This window comes from Tachysurus vachellii, chromosome 14, assembly GCF_030014155.1.
Source record: "Tachysurus vachellii isolate PV-2020 chromosome 14, HZAU_Pvac_v1, whole genome shotgun sequence".
Taxonomy (NCBI): domain Eukaryota; kingdom Metazoa; phylum Chordata; class Actinopteri; order Siluriformes; family Bagridae; genus Tachysurus; species Tachysurus vachellii.
This window is the reverse complement of record NC_083473.1, coordinates 15464262-15484621: the sequence shown is the minus strand read 5'-3', so window position 1 is coordinate 15484621 and position 20360 is coordinate 15464262. Positions and strand designations below refer to the sequence as shown.

The following is a 20360-nucleotide window of genomic DNA, read 5'->3' as shown; positions in this document are numbered from 1 at the left end:
TGAGGCACATAATAGTTTAATTTCATTTAAAATGGCCTGTTATATGCAGCTCACATGCTGACAGGTAAATGACCAGCATTAAGTTTTTTGAAATGTCAGACATGTCAGTGAGACATTTCAACTTTATTTCACAAAAGGCAGTAAAAAAAAAAAAATCCAGACAATCACTTAAACAACATTCAGTCAAATCACAGTGCAACTGGCTCACACATAAATAAGTACACAAAAACAATACATAAAAACTATTAGGACAGAGGGCATTTTATTGCTGAATGTTAGACACTGGGCTGTCAAACCCACTGTCCTGCTGACAAAGTGTGAATTGTGAGAGTAAACTCTTAGGACACGCTTTACGGATTGCCACATCCTCTGAGCCTGGGATTGGCTGCCTGCTCTTGGTCAATTTAATGCCTGTGTTCTTCATAGGTTTCACCCCAGATGTTTTTCTTGCAATCTCTTTGTAAACAGTTACATCAGAATTATCGCCTATGGTGCTTCCAAAGTCCAGATCGTCTTCAGCATGGCCAGATTGTGAGAGAGAGTTCACTGGCTCTGAATTTTTGCCCGGATAGGAGTGCATAAGATGAATGTTACTGGTAAAAGTGGAACCATTACTGGATAAACTCCAATCACTCTGACCATCATCTCTCACAGGTGCCTCTTCAAGTATTAAAGGCTGAACAGTCGCCTGAGGAGTAAAACGTTCACTGGCTTTTCCTGCTTCTGCCCCCATCAGGTACTCATCCCTGCTATGCTTCCTTAGGGTCACATTCACAGAGCCAACAGTACTGAAATGCACACCGGATGAAGCAATTTCACCGAAGGATTTGGGATGAGGAGAGTGTTGTGACTTTAGGGTGGCATGTTTAGTTACTTCAGGACCTTTAGCAGTGTTCGTCTTAACAGAATTTAAGTTGGGCCGTGAGGCCTTGCCTGCAGTTATGCCAGAATAAATTTGGCTTGATGCAGCACATGGCACTTTGGCAGGATGGTCGACTCTAGTGTTTTCTGTAGAGTTTGATGACAGTTCTGTGAAAAACATTTCACAGATAAACGTGAGGTTTTTCACCACCACTACATAATACTAATAATAATAATAATAATAATAATCCACAGACAAATATAATAATAAATAATAATAATAATAATAAATATGTACCTTGTACTTCCTGATTTCTTTGAACTTTCTTTTTGGCTACAGGTGTCTCCAACACTTTAGCCATGGCAGCTAGTTTACTGGCAGCATTGATAATTTTCTTCTCAGGGCTGTGTTTTAAAGAGACAGGCAAGTAATGAGGTCAAGATTTTTGATGAGGCAGTGGATTGAAAAAAGGATTTAAAAATAAGAAAGCAGAAAGGCTAAAAGAAACGCATACCCAGTAGTCTGGCCCCCCTCCTCCAGAAGCTCCTGCAGACAGCTGAGGTAGTACCTGCGCATCCTGCGGGCCGTGTCCTGCCTCTCTCTCAGGACCTCAGCTCTGATCAGCTCAGCTGCACGCTCTTTACTGTCCTGCAGGTAACGCAGCATGTCACCTGCACAACACGTCAGTGTTAAGTACAGACACAATGCCAACAATGCTAACCACATTGTAAAACAGGACTCTAGAAATAGCAGAGTAAACTAATAATACACAGACCTCTTATTTTTTGCACAGCTTTCATATATTGTTCATTCATTTCTTCAAGGCCAGCATGAAGATTTTGTTGACTGACTGCACCACTGTAACAAATCATAACCACAGGTTTCAACCTTGAATGGAAGGCCAAACGCAGACAAAATGTTTATATTTTATCAAGCAAAATACACTTTTGAAAGGACAAACACTGACTCCTTAGAGGACGATAATTTGGCCTGCTCAACTGCTTTTACATGGGCTTCCTTCTCTTTTTGCAAAGTTTCTTCGTGTTCTTCTATAACAAAAAAAAAAAGAATCAACTCGTACTGATCTACACATTCATAAATATAAAATATATTTGTGTTAATATTTGGCACATGTGAAAGCTACAGCGGAGAACCTTTGAGTTTGCACAGAGTGCTCTTGTGCTCTCGGACTGTGTGCTGGAGCTGACGACAGGCCTTCTCCAAATGCCTCTGGAGCTCTTGATTCTTCTTCTGGAGCTTGCCTATGGTGTCATTACAACTCTTACCGCTACAGGCTCCTTCTTTCCTTTTATCCAATGAGCCTGTAAAGTAGAAGATGCAAGTGTTTGTTTCACCTTAAAAAAGATTCATGATTTCAAATAATAAGAGCGGTACATTCTAGCAGTAGGATATACTGTACATACGGATATGATTCAGCTCCTTTTCATGTTGTTCTTCGGTTTCCTTTAGAACATGCCTCAACTTCTCCTCACTGCTCTGTAGCATAAAATATGTTGTAATATAGAAACAATGCATGATTATGTGTCACGTATGAAGAAAAGTAATCAAAACAGGTTAAAACCTGCAGTTTATGGAACACACTAGTATTTTCAACCTTATCTCTGTTCAGTCTTTACATATGCATCTGTTCATGTACAATTACAAGACAAGAATTCTAACTCGATATGTGAATATTCAAAAAATCCATTTACCTGAAACTTATATATATATATATATATATATATATATATATATATATATATATATATATATATATATATATATATATATATATAAATAATATTCGCATTATATATTCAACACTGAATATTTAAGGTTTAGCTCTATCCATACATAATTACACATGCTTTTGTGGTGCTTAATATGCTAAAATGTTTGGCTGAATAGTTGAAGCATTCTAAATAACTACACTTTTTTCAGTACTGGGAAATGTGATCATTATTGTTTATTGCAACTCATATGCTATAGATGTGGTAGATTTAGATTTAGATAATTGAGGAACTAGGATGAAGAAAGACTTGCGCTTGTCTGTCCATTGATTATTTTTGTAGTAGAGGCACTGTATTTGCAAACACTAACATTACAAACCTTCACCAACTCCTGCTTGGTGTTATCTATAGCTGTTGCCAGTGCTTGTCTGCACAGGTTCCTCAGTCTAGCTCTCACACCACCTTCACTGCTCCATCGCTCCTTAGCAACTTCTCTCTGCTCCTGGACCTCCTTCAGCACCTCCTTTAATTCAGCCAGCACCTCCTCCATTGATTGTCGCCGTTCTTCCTGCAACCTGTTTTGTGAGTAACGACGTGGTTTTGCAAACAGTGTATAGAATTTTACAGGATTGTGACACTATGCTTAGATCAATGTTAAATCAGTCACAGTGGTCTTTGAACTTTACTTGAGCTGTTGCTGACTCCTCCACTCCTGCTCCTTGCTGCACAAGGCTTCTTGTAGATGTGCTTGCCCCTGTCTGAGAGCCTCCTCACGAGTCTCTTTTATTCTTCTTGCCAGCTGTGCCTGATGCTTTTCCTTTAGGCTCTCTTGGTCTCCCTGGAATTGCATCTTAAGGCATGAAATTTCTTCCTGTTTTTCAGTGTTCCACAAAGCTCTGGCTGCAGAGAGCTCAGCTTTGAGGAGTGCCTTCTGCTCCTCACCAGAATTCTCCAGTTGAGTTTTCAGGCGATTCACCTGCTTCTGAAGCTCCTGGATTCTGCACACATTGTCCTCTAGTTCCTTGCATTTTCTAGTTATTGTCTCCTGGCATTTGTCTTCAACTGCATTTATTGCTGAAGACACCTGGTTGATGCAGATAAATAAATAAAAAAAATCAGCTAATAAATAGGTGTTCTGCTTAAGTAACCCCCATTATTAATGCAAAAGGTGGTCACAATAAAGTAAGATTAAAATGAACAAGGTGAAAATGACATCTTAAACATAAGAGGCTACAGCAACAGTGTACAACAAAGTGTTTCTGAATTTAATTTTCCCTAAATTCTAGTCAGTTGTTGTTGGAAAGGAATTTCAGCTTTTGTATGGCTTTAAATTCAACAAACCTGCTCTTGAATGTGTTGCTGATGTAGCGTCTCCCACTGTTCTCTCTCGGTCTGCAAATTGGCTTTGTACTCTGGGAGGGAGGACATCTCTTGGAGCCAGCGATTACGAGCCCTGGACACAGCCCTTTCAACCTTCAAAGGACACAAAGAGAGAAGCAGTGCAGTGATGTCCTGAGAATCTAAACAGAATTATAGGATTAACTGATGTGGTCACTGTGCAAGAGCAAAAACAAGCCGCTGTGTATTTCATGACCTTTGGTGCTGGACTTGGCTTGGCTGCAGTATGAGGCATGATTGGGATTGTGTCCAATCAAATTAACTTCTTTCATACCCTTTGAACAATATTCACACTGAGCATTGATATTTTATAATAAGATGCCAATAGTTTTCAGTAGAAAACATGGATTTAAATTAATAATAATGTCAGGAGACATTTAAAAAAAAACAAAACTAGAAAATGTCAAACAGGACAGGAAAAGATTCTACAGATTTACTTATAGGTTCAGGGAAAACAGTATGACATGGTGCACAGTTATTTAAAAAATAGGAAGAAGAAACTTTTTGATGGTGTGATGCGGCCAGATGATAATCAAGAGGACTTGATAATTCTCTTAGAACAGCATGTTGTTAACGGAATTATTTTTCTTAAACTACAGCAATTTGTCTTTTATTGTAACTGTTTCATATACTATCGAACAAGTGATATTTATTAATCATTTAATGTTGTAGGATGTCCATGAAGGTTAGTTTCTGTTGTTAGCCGTGCTGTTATAGAAAACGATCAATATCTTAATCAGATTCAAAAGAAATTAAAATTAGTTCTTAGACATACGCTGGTCCTAATAATTGTAGTTCCATGTGCATCAACTGTCCAGCTTAGTTAGTGTGCACATTATTCATTTTGAGCAGTAGTAGCTCAGTATTTAAGATGTCATGAGTTATAAGAGAAAGTTCATAACAAGTTCAAATCCAAGGACTGCCAAGCTACCATAGTTGATCCCTTGAGCAAGGCCTTTAACCCTCAACAGACTGATAAGATTGAGATAAGGGCTGTATAAGGATGTCTGCCAAATACTGTAAATGTGATTCCAATCATATTTATAACTGATGGCACAAATTTATCAGCCTTATTTAGTTAGCAGTTTAAAGCAGTACATAAGATTTCAATCATGTTAATACCAGCAACTTACTCTTTTGCCCCACCAAACTTTAGAGCCCTAAGCACTGTGTGAAAAATACCTGTAATGTTGTGTCCTGTACATGTTTCTGCTGCAGCTCTCTCTCTTTGCTTCTCAGTGCCTCCTCCACAGCTTTTGTGAGCTTGCTATCAGTCTCTTGCTCCAGCGCCATCCTCTGGGCACTGAGTCTGTCCTCCAGCTGCTCCAGGGAGAGAAGCTGGGATACAGAATCCATAGTGTCTGTCTGAGAAGAGTTATCCTGTGTTCCTGTAGATTTGGCTTTTTGTTTTTCCATCATGGCCTCTTCCAGTTTTTGCTCCCACTTCTTTAAGTGACATAAAGGACACACACTCAAGCATAAGCTCAACACTTCAAATCTAGTATATTTGGTAAATTTGCTACTCACTTCTTGCTGTTCTTCTTGCCAGATCTTTTTGACAGCTGCTACCTGCTTAGTGACCTGCAACTGTATCTCTGTCTCTTTGTCTTTGGCCAACTGAGCCTTAAGCTGGGTAACAGCCTCCTGGTGTTGGAAAGCCAAATCTGCCTTCTGCATCTCCAGAGCCTCCTCAGTCTCCTGTCGTCTCTTTATCTGCGGAACATAAAATAAATATAATGTTCATGATTTCATTTGAATTACCATTCTGTGAGATTCATATGAAATTAATAATGTAATTCAGATCTATTTATGTTGCGCAATTGATCACCTCATTGTCTTTCAGGTTTATTTCCTCATCAATTCTGCTCTGAAGGTTGTCCTCAAGTTTATCCTTTTCCTTGCAAACGGAGATGTAACATTCCTGCACAGCTAATACTTCTTGCCTTAGGTCAGCTAATTTAGATCTGTGTACAGTATGCACAAGAAAGTTAACTTGCACAACTTGAATTATAACACGTGCACTTCATTTAAGTATAAAGTATATAATAAGTATAAGAATAAATTATTTGGCAGACATCTTTGAACATGTCACTTACTCCAGCTGCTGGATGTGCTGTTGATGCTGGGCAGTAAGCTGCTCAACGTGTGCGGTGTGTTCCTGGGTGAGCTCTGTACGAACACACTGAACCACATCATCTCTGTACTGCTGCTGGGTTCTCTCGTATCTGAAAACACACCGCCAATGATGAATCTAATCTCTCATTGGACATTTCCCGTGTGTGTGTGTGTGTGTGTGTGTGTGTGTGTGTGTGTGTATATATATATATATAAAACATGTCGTACCTCTCTGCAGCTTCCTGTTTCTCTTGGTCCAGTTCCTGAATCATCTCTCTCATCTTGGTGCAGAGCTCAGCATTGGCCGCTTTCACCTTTTCCTCAGTCTGCTTCAGCTCCTTATTTCTCAACTCTAGTGCCTGTGATTGGAATACGACAAGCCTCATTTAAATACAAAAACAATAAATCCTGTGCAGAACAAATCAAAATCTGAGCATACATTCACGTCCTAAAAGCTACTGTTAATAGAACTTTGAAGTGCATTCAAATTCAACGTATCCTGAGATGAGTAAGAACCACTGGTTACACGATTAGACTTTTGTGTTGTTGTTAAAATGCATCCAAGAAATAGAACTTGGTGGCTGAGAGTGACTAATAAACCCAACCATCATTATAGCTGAAATGTCTAATTATTCTAGAATGGATTCTCTGCATAATGTGCTATTAGCATGACCTCCAACAGAGTCATGGCCTTTTATAAAATTTGGCCATTAATTTTTATAGGTCACCTTTAATGGAAGATCAAATTTGTGAAATTAAAGCCTGATTGCTGTGAATGTTTTACTGAGAAAACCATATGCCCAAATAACACAAGGGTAGAAAAAGATTTGCATATGGACCTCGACTTTCTTCTGCAGTTGCTGTCGTTCCTCTTCCAGTCTTGCAATCTCTTTGTGAGGGGTCAGGTTTGATTGCTCCAAAAGCTTTTCTAGGCTGTTTTCCCTAACCTGCAATGTTCACAAGAGTACACAGCATACAGCTTATAGAACCACAGGCTTATTTTATGTATAGCAAATACTGTGCACATACATATAAGAGAATTTATTTACCACAGAGTCTTTAGCGTTTTTCTCAGCTCCTTGTAGCTGAGTCTGTAGCTGTTCCACACGACTCTGTGATATCTGGAGCTCTTTCTGTAAGCGGGAGATCGTCTCCCTTTTTGTTTTCAGTTGCATTAGACATCGCTGCAGCTCAGTTTTTAGCTCTTTCACAAAGTCCTCCTTTGGCACGCTAGAGTCTGACAGGACAGGAGTGCTAAAAACAAGAGAAAGAGGCTATAATAATCTAATAACATCTGAATCACTGAATCCAACCATGTCATTAAATGATTATATAATTTTCTGAGATATTATGCAAAACTATTTACCTATGATTTCTGCCATCTTTCCACTTAACTCTCTTAATACCGAGATCTATGTAGGATTCGGAGAGCTGATTTTCCCAGTTGGGGTTTGAGTCCAAAGAAACTGCTCCAAGCTTCACAGCTGACTCATACAGGGTGATCTGCTCTTTCAACTCATTTAACTCTTCCTATGGAGAAATGATGAGTAACTACAAAACTGAAAGCACTCAATACTACACTACTTTTAGATGACTTGTACAAGAAAAAAAAAGGAGGACTGGTTCACGTACTTGTAGCACTTTGTTCATATTCTCACTTATGTTACGACTAGACTGGGACTGCTGTAGCTTTATCTGCATCTGGCTCATCTCTTGCACACACCCTAAAAAAAGACCAACAGTTTTAATATAATGTCTGGATCAGTTGAAGTACTGGTCTAATCTAAATGCCTACAGACAATTTTATGTATAACCTCTGTGATGTTCATGGAACACACAGGAGTGTTAGAGTATAGATTTGAATATTGCAAACTTCTAACATTTGGGTATTTCAAACACTAGTCAGTCAAAGCAATTAACTGTGCAGCCCTACTTCAATAAAGAAAATATAAATCCACAACATATGGCTCTCAAAATGACCTCAGAGTTACCACCATTTTTAAGGTAATTGTTAAGAACTCTGCAATGTTATTTACATTTTGGTGAAATGATTAAACTGAATTAACATTGCGCAGAAAAATGACCACAGACAGACCCACATGCAGACAGAGAGACAGCCACACACACACAGAGACAGACAGCCACACACACACACAGAGACAGACAGACAGCCACACACACACAGAGACAGACAGACAGCCACACACACACAGAGACAGACAGACAGCCACACACACAGAGACAGACAGACAGCCACACACACACAGAGACAGACAGCCACACACACACAGAGACAGACAGACAGCCACACACACACACAGAGACAGGCAGCCACACACACACACAGAGACAGACAGCCACACCCACACACACACCCACACACAGAGACAGACAGCCACACACACACACAGACAGACAGCCACACACACACACACACACACAGAGACAGACAGCCATACACACACACAGACAGACAGCCACAGGCAGACAGCCACGCACGCGCACACACACACACAGAGACAGCCACGCACGCACACACACACACAGAGACAGCCACGCACGCACACACACACACAGAGACAGCCACGCACGCACACACACACACAGAGACAGCCACGCACGCACACACACACACAGAGACAGCCACGCACGCACACACACACACAGAGACAGCCACGCACCCACACACACACACAGAGACAGCCACGCACCCACACACACACACAGAGACAGACAGCCACACACACACACAGAGACAGACAGCCACACACACACACAGAGACAGACAGCCACACACACACACACAGAGACAGACAGCCACACACACACACACAGAGACAGACAGCCACACACACACACACACAGAGACAGACAGCCACACACACACACACAGAGACAGACAGCCACACACACACACACAGAGACAGACAGCCACACACACACACACAGAGACAGACAGCCACACACACACACACAGAGACAGACAGCCACACACACACACAGAGACAGACAGCCACACACACACACAGAGACAGACAGCCACACACACACACAGAGACAGACAGCCACACACACACACAGAGACAGACAGCCACACACACACACAGAGACAGACAGCCACACACACACACAGAGACAGACAGCCACACACACACACAGAGACAGACAGCCACACACACACACAGAGACAGACAGCCACACACACACACAGAGACAGACAGCCACACACACACACAGAGACAGACAGCCACACACACACACACACACACACACACACACACACACACACACACACACAGCCACACACACACACACACACACACACACACACACAACACAGACAGCCACACACACACACAGACAGCCACACACACACACAGACAGCCACACACACACAGACAGCCACACACACACAGACAGCCACACACACACACACACACACACACACAACACAGACAGCCACACACACACAGACAGCCACACACACACACAGACAGCCACACACACACACAGACAGCCACACACACACACAGACAGCCACACACACACAGACAGCCACACACACACAGACAGCCACACACACACAGACAGCCACACACACACAGACAGCCACACACACACAGACAGCCACACACACACAGACAGCCACACACACACAGACAGCCACACACACACAGACAGCCACACACACACAGACAGCCACACACACACAGACAGCCACACACACACAGACAGCCACACACACACAGACAGCCACACACACACAGACAGCCACACACACACAGACAGCCACACACACACAGACAGCCACACACACACAGACAGCCACACACACACAGACAGCCACACACACACACACACACACAGACAGACAGCCACACACACACACACACACACAGAGACAGACAGCCACACACACACACACACACACACAGAGAGACAGACAGCCACACACACACAGAGACAGACAGCCACACACACACACAGAGACAGACAGCCACACACACACACACAGACAGACAGCCACACACACACACACAGACAGACAGCCACACACACACACACAGACAGACAGCCACACACACACACACAGACAGACAGCCACACACACACACAGACAGACAGCCACACACACACACAGACAGACAGCCACACACACACACAGACAGACAGCCACACACACACACAGACAGACAGCCACACACACACACACACACAGACACACACACAGACAGCCACACACACGCACAGACAGCCAGCCACACACGCACAGACAGACAGCCACACACGGACACAGACAGCCACACACGCACAGACAGACAGCCACACACACACACACACACACACACACACACAGACAGACAGCCACACACACACACAGACAGACAGCCACACACACACACACAGACAGACAGCCACACACACACACAGACAGACAGCCCCACACACACACAGCCCCACACACACACACAGACAGCCCCACACACACACACACACAGACAGCCCCACACACACACACACACACACACACACACACAGACAGACAGCCACACACACACACAGACAGACAGCCACACACACACACACAGACAGACAGCCACACACACACACACAGACAGACAGCCACACACACACACACACAGCCACACACACACACACACAGACAGACAGCCACACACACACACACACACAGACAGCCCCACACACACACACAGACAGACAGCCCCACACACACACACAGACAGACAGCCCCACACACACACAGACAGACAGCCCCACACACACACAGACAGACAGCCCCACACACACACAGACAGACAGCCCCACACACACACAGACAGACAGCCCCACACACACACAGACAGACAGCCCCACACACACACACAGACAGACAGCCCCACACACACACAGACAGACAGCCCCACACACACACAGACAGACAGCCCCACACACACACAGACAGACAGCCCCACACACACACAGACAGACAGCCCCACACACACACAGACAGACAGCCCCACACACACACAGACAGACAGCCCCACACACACACAGACAGACAGCCCCACACACACACAGACAGACAGCCCCACACACACACAGACAGACAGCCCCACACACACACACACAGACAGCCCCACACACACACACACAGACAGCCCCACACACACACACACACAGACAGCCACACACACACACACACAGACAGCCACACACACACACACACAGACAGCCACACACACACACACACACAGACAGCCACACACACACACACACACAGACAGCCACACACACACACACAGACAGCCACACACACACACACACACAGACAGCCACACACACACACACACAGACAGCCACACACACACACACAGACAGACAGCCACACACACACACACAGACAGACAGCCACACACACACACACAGACAGACAGCCACACACACACACACAGACAGACAGCCACACACACACACACAGACAGACAGCCACACACACACACACAGACAGACAGCCACACACACACACACAGACAGACAGCCACACACACACACACACACAGACAGACAGCCACACACACACACACACAGACAGACAGCCACACACACACACACAGACAGACAGCCACACACACACACACAGACAGACAGCCACACACACACACAGACAGACAGCCACACACACACACAGACAGACAGCCACACACACACACACAGACAGACAGCCACACACACACACACAGACAGACAGCCACACACACACACAGACAGACAGCCACACACACACACAGACAGACAGCCACACACACACACAGACAGACAGCCACACACACACACAGACAGACAGCCACACACACACACAGACAGACAGCCACACACACACACAGACAGACAGCCACACACACACACAGACAGACAGCCACACACACACACAGACAGACAGCCACACACACACACAGACAGACAGCCACACACACACACAGAGACAGACAGCCACACACACACACAGAGACAGACAGCCACACACACACAGAGACAGACAGCCACACACACACACAGAGACAGACAGCCACACACACACACACACACACACAGCCAGCCACACACACACACACACAGCCCCACACACACACACACACACACAGACAGCCCCACACACACACACACAGACAGCCCCACACACACAGACAGACAGCCACACACACACAGACAGACAGCCACACACACACACACACAGACAGACAGCCACACACACACACACACACAGACAGACAGCCACACACACACACACACAGACAGACAGCCACACACACACACACACAGACAGACAGCCACACACACACACACAGCCCCACACACACACACACACACACAGAGACAGACAGCCCCACACACACACACACAGACAGACAGCCCCCCCCACACACACACAGAGACAGACAGACAGCCACACACACAGAGACAGACAGCCACAGGCAGACAGCCACACACACACAGAGACAGACAGACAGCCACACACACAAAGACACAGACAGACAGCCACACACACACACACACACAAAAAGACAGACAGACAGCCACACACACACACACACACACGAAGACAGACAGCCAGACAGACACACACACAGAGACAGACAGACAGCCACACACACACAGACAGACAGCCACAGGCAGACAGCCACACACACACAGAGACAGACAGACAGCCACACACACACACAAAGACAGACAGACAGCCACACACACACACACACACACACACAAAGACAGACAGACAGACAGCCACACACACACACACACAAAAAGACAGACAGACAGCCACACACACACAAAGACAGACAGCCAGACAGACAAAGACAGACAGACACACACAGACACACACACAGACACACACACAGACACACACACAGACACAGACACAGACACAGACACACAGACACAGACCAGTTTGAAGCAGCTTGGAACACTGCTGCTGGCTCTCCTCCAAACGCTGTGTGAGGGCATTGATGACTGCAGCTCTGTCCACCTGCTCTTCCTCTCTCTGCCTCTCCAGCTGCTTCACCTGCTCTCTCAGCCTCTGGGCCAACTGTACCTGTCATGCATGCACACACACATACAGTACATCTCTTTGCTTTCATGCAGCTTCAGAATGTGAGGTCCACAAGGACTTGCGGTGCCCTCTACTGAAATCACTGAACATTTTGTGATTTATTTTTGTGATTAAGAAAGGTACTTAAACACAATATTACAAAAATCTGATAAATACATTGAGATGTTTATTAGGAACAACCGTACACCTACTCTTTCAATAGAGTACTCCTACCACTACTCTTGCAATCATCTGCTCAACAAAATTGTAACCAATCAACAGATGGGCTACAACAGTTGAAGACCATGTTTGATTCCACTTGTGTTAGTCAAATACAGACAGCAGAGGCTGCTGTGGGCACTGGCTCACAAAACTGGAGAGTTGAAGAGTGGAAAAACACTACCTAGTCTAATGAATGATGATCTCTTGTTATACTTAAGCACATGCTCGTAGGCTCAGAATTTGGCACCAACAGCATGAATCCATGGGCCCAACCTGCCTTATGTCCAGGCTAGTGGAGGTTGTGTGGTGGTGTGGGGAATATTTCATTTTTACACTTTTTGGGCCTTTTAAAACTAATCAATCAGCACTTGAATGCCATAAACTAGAAACCATATAGAAAAGTATAGTTGACCATGTGCATCCCTTTATGACCACAATTTTCCCAACTTGTTTCATGAACATGACAATGTGTTCAGTGTTCTTCAGTGGCCTTCCTAGTCCCCGTGTACTGAACCCAATCGAACACTTCTATGACTTGATAGACTGGGAAAGCTGAAGATTACAAGTGCACCTGAAACATCTGCAGGAATTCTGTGATGCACTTGTGTCAACATGGACCAAAATATCTGGGATCAGTATATAGCGTTCCTAATAAAGTGCTCAGGAAGTGTAACACTGATACTAATACTGTAGACCAGATAAGCTGGTTGGTGGACATCTTAAAGAACGCTGGCAGACTTATAATGAGTATGTTTCAGAAGTGAACTAACCTGCTCCTCCAGATTTTGACCATGTGTATCTAATTTTTGTTGTAGAACAAGCACTCTAGCTTCATACTGTTCCTTCATAGTAGCCATGTCTCGGTCATGCTGCTCTCGTGCTCGCGTCAGTGTGTCAGAGCGACGTAGCTCAGTCATCTGCTGCTGCAGACTGTCTACTGATGCCTGTGCAGCACACTGCTTCTTCATGTTCTACAACAATAATAAATAATAAGCTCTTGCTCAGCTACAGACACATAGTTTGAATGCAGAGGGCAATACGTGATTCATGATGCTGCAGTTTTACCTCCTGTTCTCGCTCTGTAAGGGTCTGAATCTGTCGCTCCAAAGACATGACTTTCGCTTGTAGTCGAGACTCCCTCTCTTTTGCCTCCTCTAGGAGATGACTAGACTCCTTCAGTGATACTGTTAGCCCATCCTTTTCATCTAGGCAAGAGCAAAGTAAAAATTCAATTTTTTGAAAAACATTTTAGTATTTAATCATAATTCTTCTAGAGTCTTGAAGAATTATGATTAAATACTAAAATGTTTTTCAAAAAATGTGTTATTTTTATAGAATCTAGACTCAATTTCAACATAATTAACTATCACATGGATTAGAAAGTAACTGCTGTGAGAAATGTTATGGAAATGGAATAAAATGTTATTTACTGTTTAATTAAATAAAAAAAAAATAGAGGACAGCTCCAGTATTTAAAATATGGGTTCATAGTTTAAAAATGGTCAATAGTACTGAGTGGCACTGTTTGCTCAGAGACAAAATGGACCTCCGCATTACTGGCCAGATACCAAAACATGGAAAATACTTTTTGGTATCCCTTAGATGTTAGCTTACCTTTTACGATGACAAACTGATGCTCAAGATATCTCATTTTACGCCTGCTATCTTCCAGTTTCTGCTCAAGATCCTCAATCTGCCTTAATTGAGCCTTGTTTAAAATCCTCAACTGAGCAGATTCCTGGGCATCAACAGTAGCTAAAACAAAACATTGCACATTTGAAAAGTCTTGGCTTAGCCATTAACTGTTTTTATCATCAGTGTTCAATATATTAGATTCAGTTTTATTTGTATAGCACTTTTCTCAATGGACATTGTCTCATATATTTGAAAGCAAACCCTCCACACATGACTTACTTGGTGATGAATCAAGAAAGTCTCTTTGCAGTTGGTCAAAGTGGCCATTTTGGTGAGATGACTGAATGTTGAACATATTTTGTCTTGCTGGCTTATGTGGCTGGTAGCTGGCTTTGTAACAGTCAACATCTTGGCTGTCAGTTATCCCATTATCAAATTTCTGGAAAATTACAAAAATGTTACCCAAAGAAAAGTTTCATATTAGTTATAGATCATAATGTACACCAATATACACAGTATACTATAGCAGAGAGTATCCAGTATTACCTGAAAGTAGTTCCTGACAACGGAATGTTCTCCGTAGTCTTGACCATCTGCTTGAGCATGATGACCTGCGTGTAGGTAAGCTTCCTGTTCATAGTCCTCCTCAACAGAGTTGCTGCTGGTTCCATTAGATACTGCAGTCCCAGTAGAGGTGTAGACATATTCTCCAGACTCATACTGATAGTTCTGACCTTGGTGTGCATCCCAGCCATGGGTTAAATGATCTGTCCTACCCTGGAGGTGGTGAGCATGATCAGGGCCATAAATATAACCCTGATGTTCGGACTGGGTATAAGCATTCCCAGGATTCTACAAAAAAGACAAAAAATTGTTAGAGATCTTGCCAATAACTAAATCAATAAAACGTTAGGATTTTCAAACATTGAACAAGAGGCAGCAGGTGATTTGTGAATGATGGCCACTTGGTAATCATTTAGAGAACAAATATTATTAAATCACAAAAATGGGATAAATCATTTTGACTTTTATGGAATTAAAAACAATGCTGACAATTAGTTAGGAGCCACAGCAATATAATATTAAATATAATATAATTATCACACTGGATGTTTGCTTGCACAGACATCAAGGTTCATCTTACTTTTAAACCACCATGTAAACCAGCATCACCATGACCTTCAGTCATACTAACACCTGAAGTATAAGAAATAAACTCACCATTTCAGCTGAAGGAGGTTGTGGTTGATCAGATTGTCCATTCCAAGCATGCTGTAGTCTGAGATACATAAAAACAAATCATACATTTCTGAAAGACAAAAAACAATCACTGGTAAAAAGAATTGAGCTGATTGAGCATAACGGTCTTCCTTTACCGGTCATTGTCTCTTTGAGGACTGCAGGTTGAGTAGTCCAGCTCTGGTGAGGAGTCGTGACTATCCTCCAGCATATCATCTGGGAGGTCTGTCAAGAGCTTTTGCAGCTAGAGAGCACAAGTTATCCAGAATGTGTCAGACAATGTACCACAAAATTGCATGGCAGCTTTTAGACAACACATAGCAAACCATAGCAACCGCTGAAATAAACACCACCACCCAGTTTTTCTACACAAACAGGCCTATCATTAGACTATCTAAAAGTACTGCTGAACAATATATGCCATACTAATGACTTTAAACGGACATGTGGGAAAAAAAAATGCCAACATAGTGAACCATACAGTATTTACAGGCATCATAAATAACAGGGTATTCCAAAAGATACAGGGGGTTAAAAATAAAGTATTAACCAGACAGGACTTACTCTCCATAAAGAGTGCTGAATCAACCTGACGTCTTCCACAGTTTCCTCACACACAAGCACACTCACATGTTCAAGCATTTAGGCTGAACAGAGACCTCAAAGCCACAGCACTTAGCTATGACTAAACCATGCAATCCAAGTTCCTGTTGTTTAGCTGTACAAAGTCTTATGATTGAGCAGACTTAAGGAAACAAAATAAAAAAAACTGAACATTTTTTGCACCGTCCTTGCCTGAAGCTTGCCTATTGTCTGGCTATACATTCTGGTTAACTGGAGCAGAAACATTTCTCCCTTAGTGTGGAGAAACGTTTTAAAAAACCTGTTATGCAAAAACCTTGAGCGCTACATTGGTTCAGCCGTTATGACAACTATTCCTAGATCAGTCAAATCATCTGCACTAAGCAGTATAGTCCACTGTGCAAAAAACAAATCCTCTTGTTAGCTCACAATATTGCTTTTCTCTTCACTTAGACTAAAAGTCCATAAAACGAAGCGCATGCTGACAGAGTCATCACAGACACGCCTGACAGCTCTTCACTTCAGCCAATAATAGTTCAGGTCCATCATGCAACAGATTTCTAAAGCATGAGTCACAGTCTACGTGTATCTGATTGGAAGAATTTGGCCTTTAAACACAAACACATCAAGGTTTCTACCATCTGAAAACAAATCAAGTAAATATAGCAGACAATGTTTATTAAATACCTTTATTAGTTGATTATTAGGGTTTCCACTCGCCTTTATACTTCATATACGGCAGATATATTTATTTCTTATAATTAATGTAAAGCTGAAATTTCAAACGACAGGCATTTTAAGTAGTAAAATAAAACTTGAAAGAATTTTAATTTTACTGCATAATTAGTTAAAATGACAACAGAGTTGGGTTTCCAATAGTAATAACAACCCAAACAGTTGATGTTAATCATAATCATTGTTTAGGGATTAACCTGTAACTACATTTTTAAATTAGTTTTTCTATTCAAGTTTAATTCAAATCTTGTAACTAGACTTAGGCATTTACATTTTAATTGTCCTCACACTTTAAATTTAAAAGTTTCCCAAATACACAACATGATTTATTCACTCAAGTCAAACCTCTGCTGTTTTACTTGAAATAAGAACCATCAAATGTGCACATCTACATCATGCCTTTTTGTTTAGTGATTTTGGAAGTTTGTTTTGGTGAAATGATGCATTTCTGACAAAGCTTACACACATATCCAGAGCAGCCATTTAACCAACATATAACACCTCCAAAAAGGGGCTACAGGCAAAAGACATCAAACTGAATAGATAACGCAATTAAACTTTTGGCACTTCATCTCCTTTAATGGATGATGGTGACAGATTTAGTTATTTCATGGCATGTACCAAAGCATCAGCATGAAAAAACAAACAAACAAAAATAATAATAATAATAATAATTAAATAAAATTCTCCAATAACAATTACACACATTTATTTTTGTATGTCTTATTTAAAATTTGAATGAATTTATTAATGATTTCTTAAATTACTATTAATTCAGTTAATTTATTTATTTATGTGCATCTTTGGTTTCTTTCATATTGGCACCCTCACCCCACAATATTTCATACAAACTTTATTTAAATAGTGCTGATTTAGTTGTTTTATAAATCTTATATATGCAAATTAAATTGTGCGTACAAGGAATTAACATGTGCCTCTAGTAAAGCCTATGTAAAGAGAACATAGGCTATTTAGTAAAACACTCTGTAGCCTGTACCCCAAAATACCCGCCATATATTACTTGTTAACACATACTATATATATATGGAAAAAAAAACAGCAATAACTTGCAACAACACCTAAAATAAATAATAATAATAATAATAATAATAATAATAATAATAATAATAATAATGTATAATGAACACAGTTTACAGGATCCCAGGAAGGGAAACATCAGCAGCACCAAAAAAAAGTTTCAGGACAAACAGCATGTTCTAAAATGCATTTCATACTTTCTGTGAATAAGAAACAGAAATGCAAAATGCTATACCTCATATTTTAACACATTGTTCATACATGTTCATGTTCATACATGTCCATACATGTCCATGAGAAATTTCAGACATTGACAAGAGTCTTATTTATTTAGTTGTTTTCTTGTCATTGTGTCGCTTTGATAAAAGTAACGGTTTGTGATACAAATTATTAAATTGTAAAATCTATTGGGAGAAAAAAACAAAAACACGATGATTTTCCTTTAAAAATGAATAAAAATCAATTTTGTATAAATATATATGAATTTAAAATAGGAGAATATCTCATACAATAAAATGAGGTGTTTGTCATTTGGGTCTGTATCAAAACGATTCTGCTTAGGGTTGGAGTCACTGGGTCACGTGATAAGGAAGCTAATTTGTCATTTAAATTGGCAAATTATTGACGGTCCCTAAGTGACATGCAGCCAAATATCTGTCTAATATCCAACTTAAAACCTTCACCTCGGTCTCCTGTAGGAAAGTGTGTGTGTGTGTGTGTGTGTGTGAGAGAGAGAGAGCTTCTTTGAAGGGGCGTGTGTGTGTTAACTGCCAGGATGAAGCCTGTATGTATAAAGGTGTTTACAGAACTGCCAGGCAACATGTTGTAGTAGGAGACATATTAAATTACCTCCTGCTCCCTGGCGTGGTCCTCTTCATCACATTCCTCTTCCTCTTCATGCAGTGTTTGTAACGCAGCGCTGTCAAAATCGATGGACATCTAAAAACAGACAGATGTTGTCTAGCAGTCTGAATAACATCTACAGTCAGTAATGTGAGCCCTATAATTCCAGCCCTTACCTTATTAACCAGTCCCTCAGGTTAGCAATAACAGTACAAGTTATTCGCAGTAACCCTCGCAGTCGGTTATACAGCAGAGAGATAGAAAGAAGAGAGATAGAAAGAAGAGAGATAGAAAGCTATATCTTACCTTTATTATATGAATAAATGATCCAGATTTAAATTTTCAGCCGTTAATTCGGTTAATCTCCATAACGGTAAATTGTTAGCTTCTCAGTCATAACATTAGCATCGCATTCAACAGGTAACTGCACCAAACGACAAATAACCAGTTAGTTACGCGTTTAAAAGCCTCAGTAACAAAACCCCTACAGTTCGAACGGTCGATTTTATCTAGCGGCGACGTTACAGACGTCAATAACAAACTCGTTTGCTGATTAGATCCAACAATACAGTTTCTAAGCTACAACACAAGCTACAAGGAGCCATTATTGAAACATGGCGCTCTGAACAGCGGCAAAAATCCTGGAAGCTCATTGGCTGGTTGGTGTATGACGTCTAACGCGTTCTTGCGTGCGTTTACGTAATACATTAAGAAAAACCTTAAGTCAAAAGATCTCCAACTTTCGTCATGTTAATCATTGTAAAATGAATTATTCTCTCACCCCTCAGTATTGATTAGGTTTAATATGAAAATGTGTAAAATAATATTATGGGAGCTTATTGGACTAATACATCATCATCATCATCATCTT

General features: G+C 41.9%; 1 protein-coding gene across 4 annotated transcripts; it reads right to left on the bottom strand.

Annotated features, from left to right (window-relative positions):
• Window positions 1-20120, bottom strand: cep152 (centrosomal protein 152). 4 transcript variants are annotated; one of them, XM_060886673.1, is made up of 29 exons: window positions 19796-20120; window positions 19496-19585; window positions 16429-16535; window positions 16274-16331; window positions 15599-15904; window positions 15332-15491; window positions 15032-15172; window positions 14483-14622; window positions 14188-14388; window positions 13051-13198; window positions 7738-7829; window positions 7472-7635; window positions 7155-7359; window positions 6945-7052; window positions 6334-6464; window positions 6087-6215; window positions 5819-5954; window positions 5518-5703; window positions 5173-5433; window positions 3934-4065; window positions 3279-3676; window positions 2972-3167; window positions 2287-2359; window positions 2017-2184; window positions 1830-1911; window positions 1638-1720; window positions 1377-1533; window positions 1160-1266; window positions 1-1029 (listed from the first exon to the last, which is right to left on the bottom strand). In XM_060886673.1, exons 2-29 carry the CDS (start codon window positions 19583-19585, stop codon window positions 263-265), a joined length of 4926 nt encoding a protein of 1641 aa, XP_060742656.1. In that variant the 5' UTR covers window positions 19796-20120; the 3' UTR covers window positions 1-262. The 4 variants fall into 4 exon arrangements, with proteins under 4 accessions (XP_060742656.1, XP_060742655.1, XP_060742653.1 ...); XM_060886672.1 differs by having other exon boundaries at window positions 5173-5436; window positions 19796-20119; XM_060886670.1 differs by having other exon boundaries at window positions 5173-5703.
• Window positions 20121-20360: the final 240 nt, after the last annotated feature.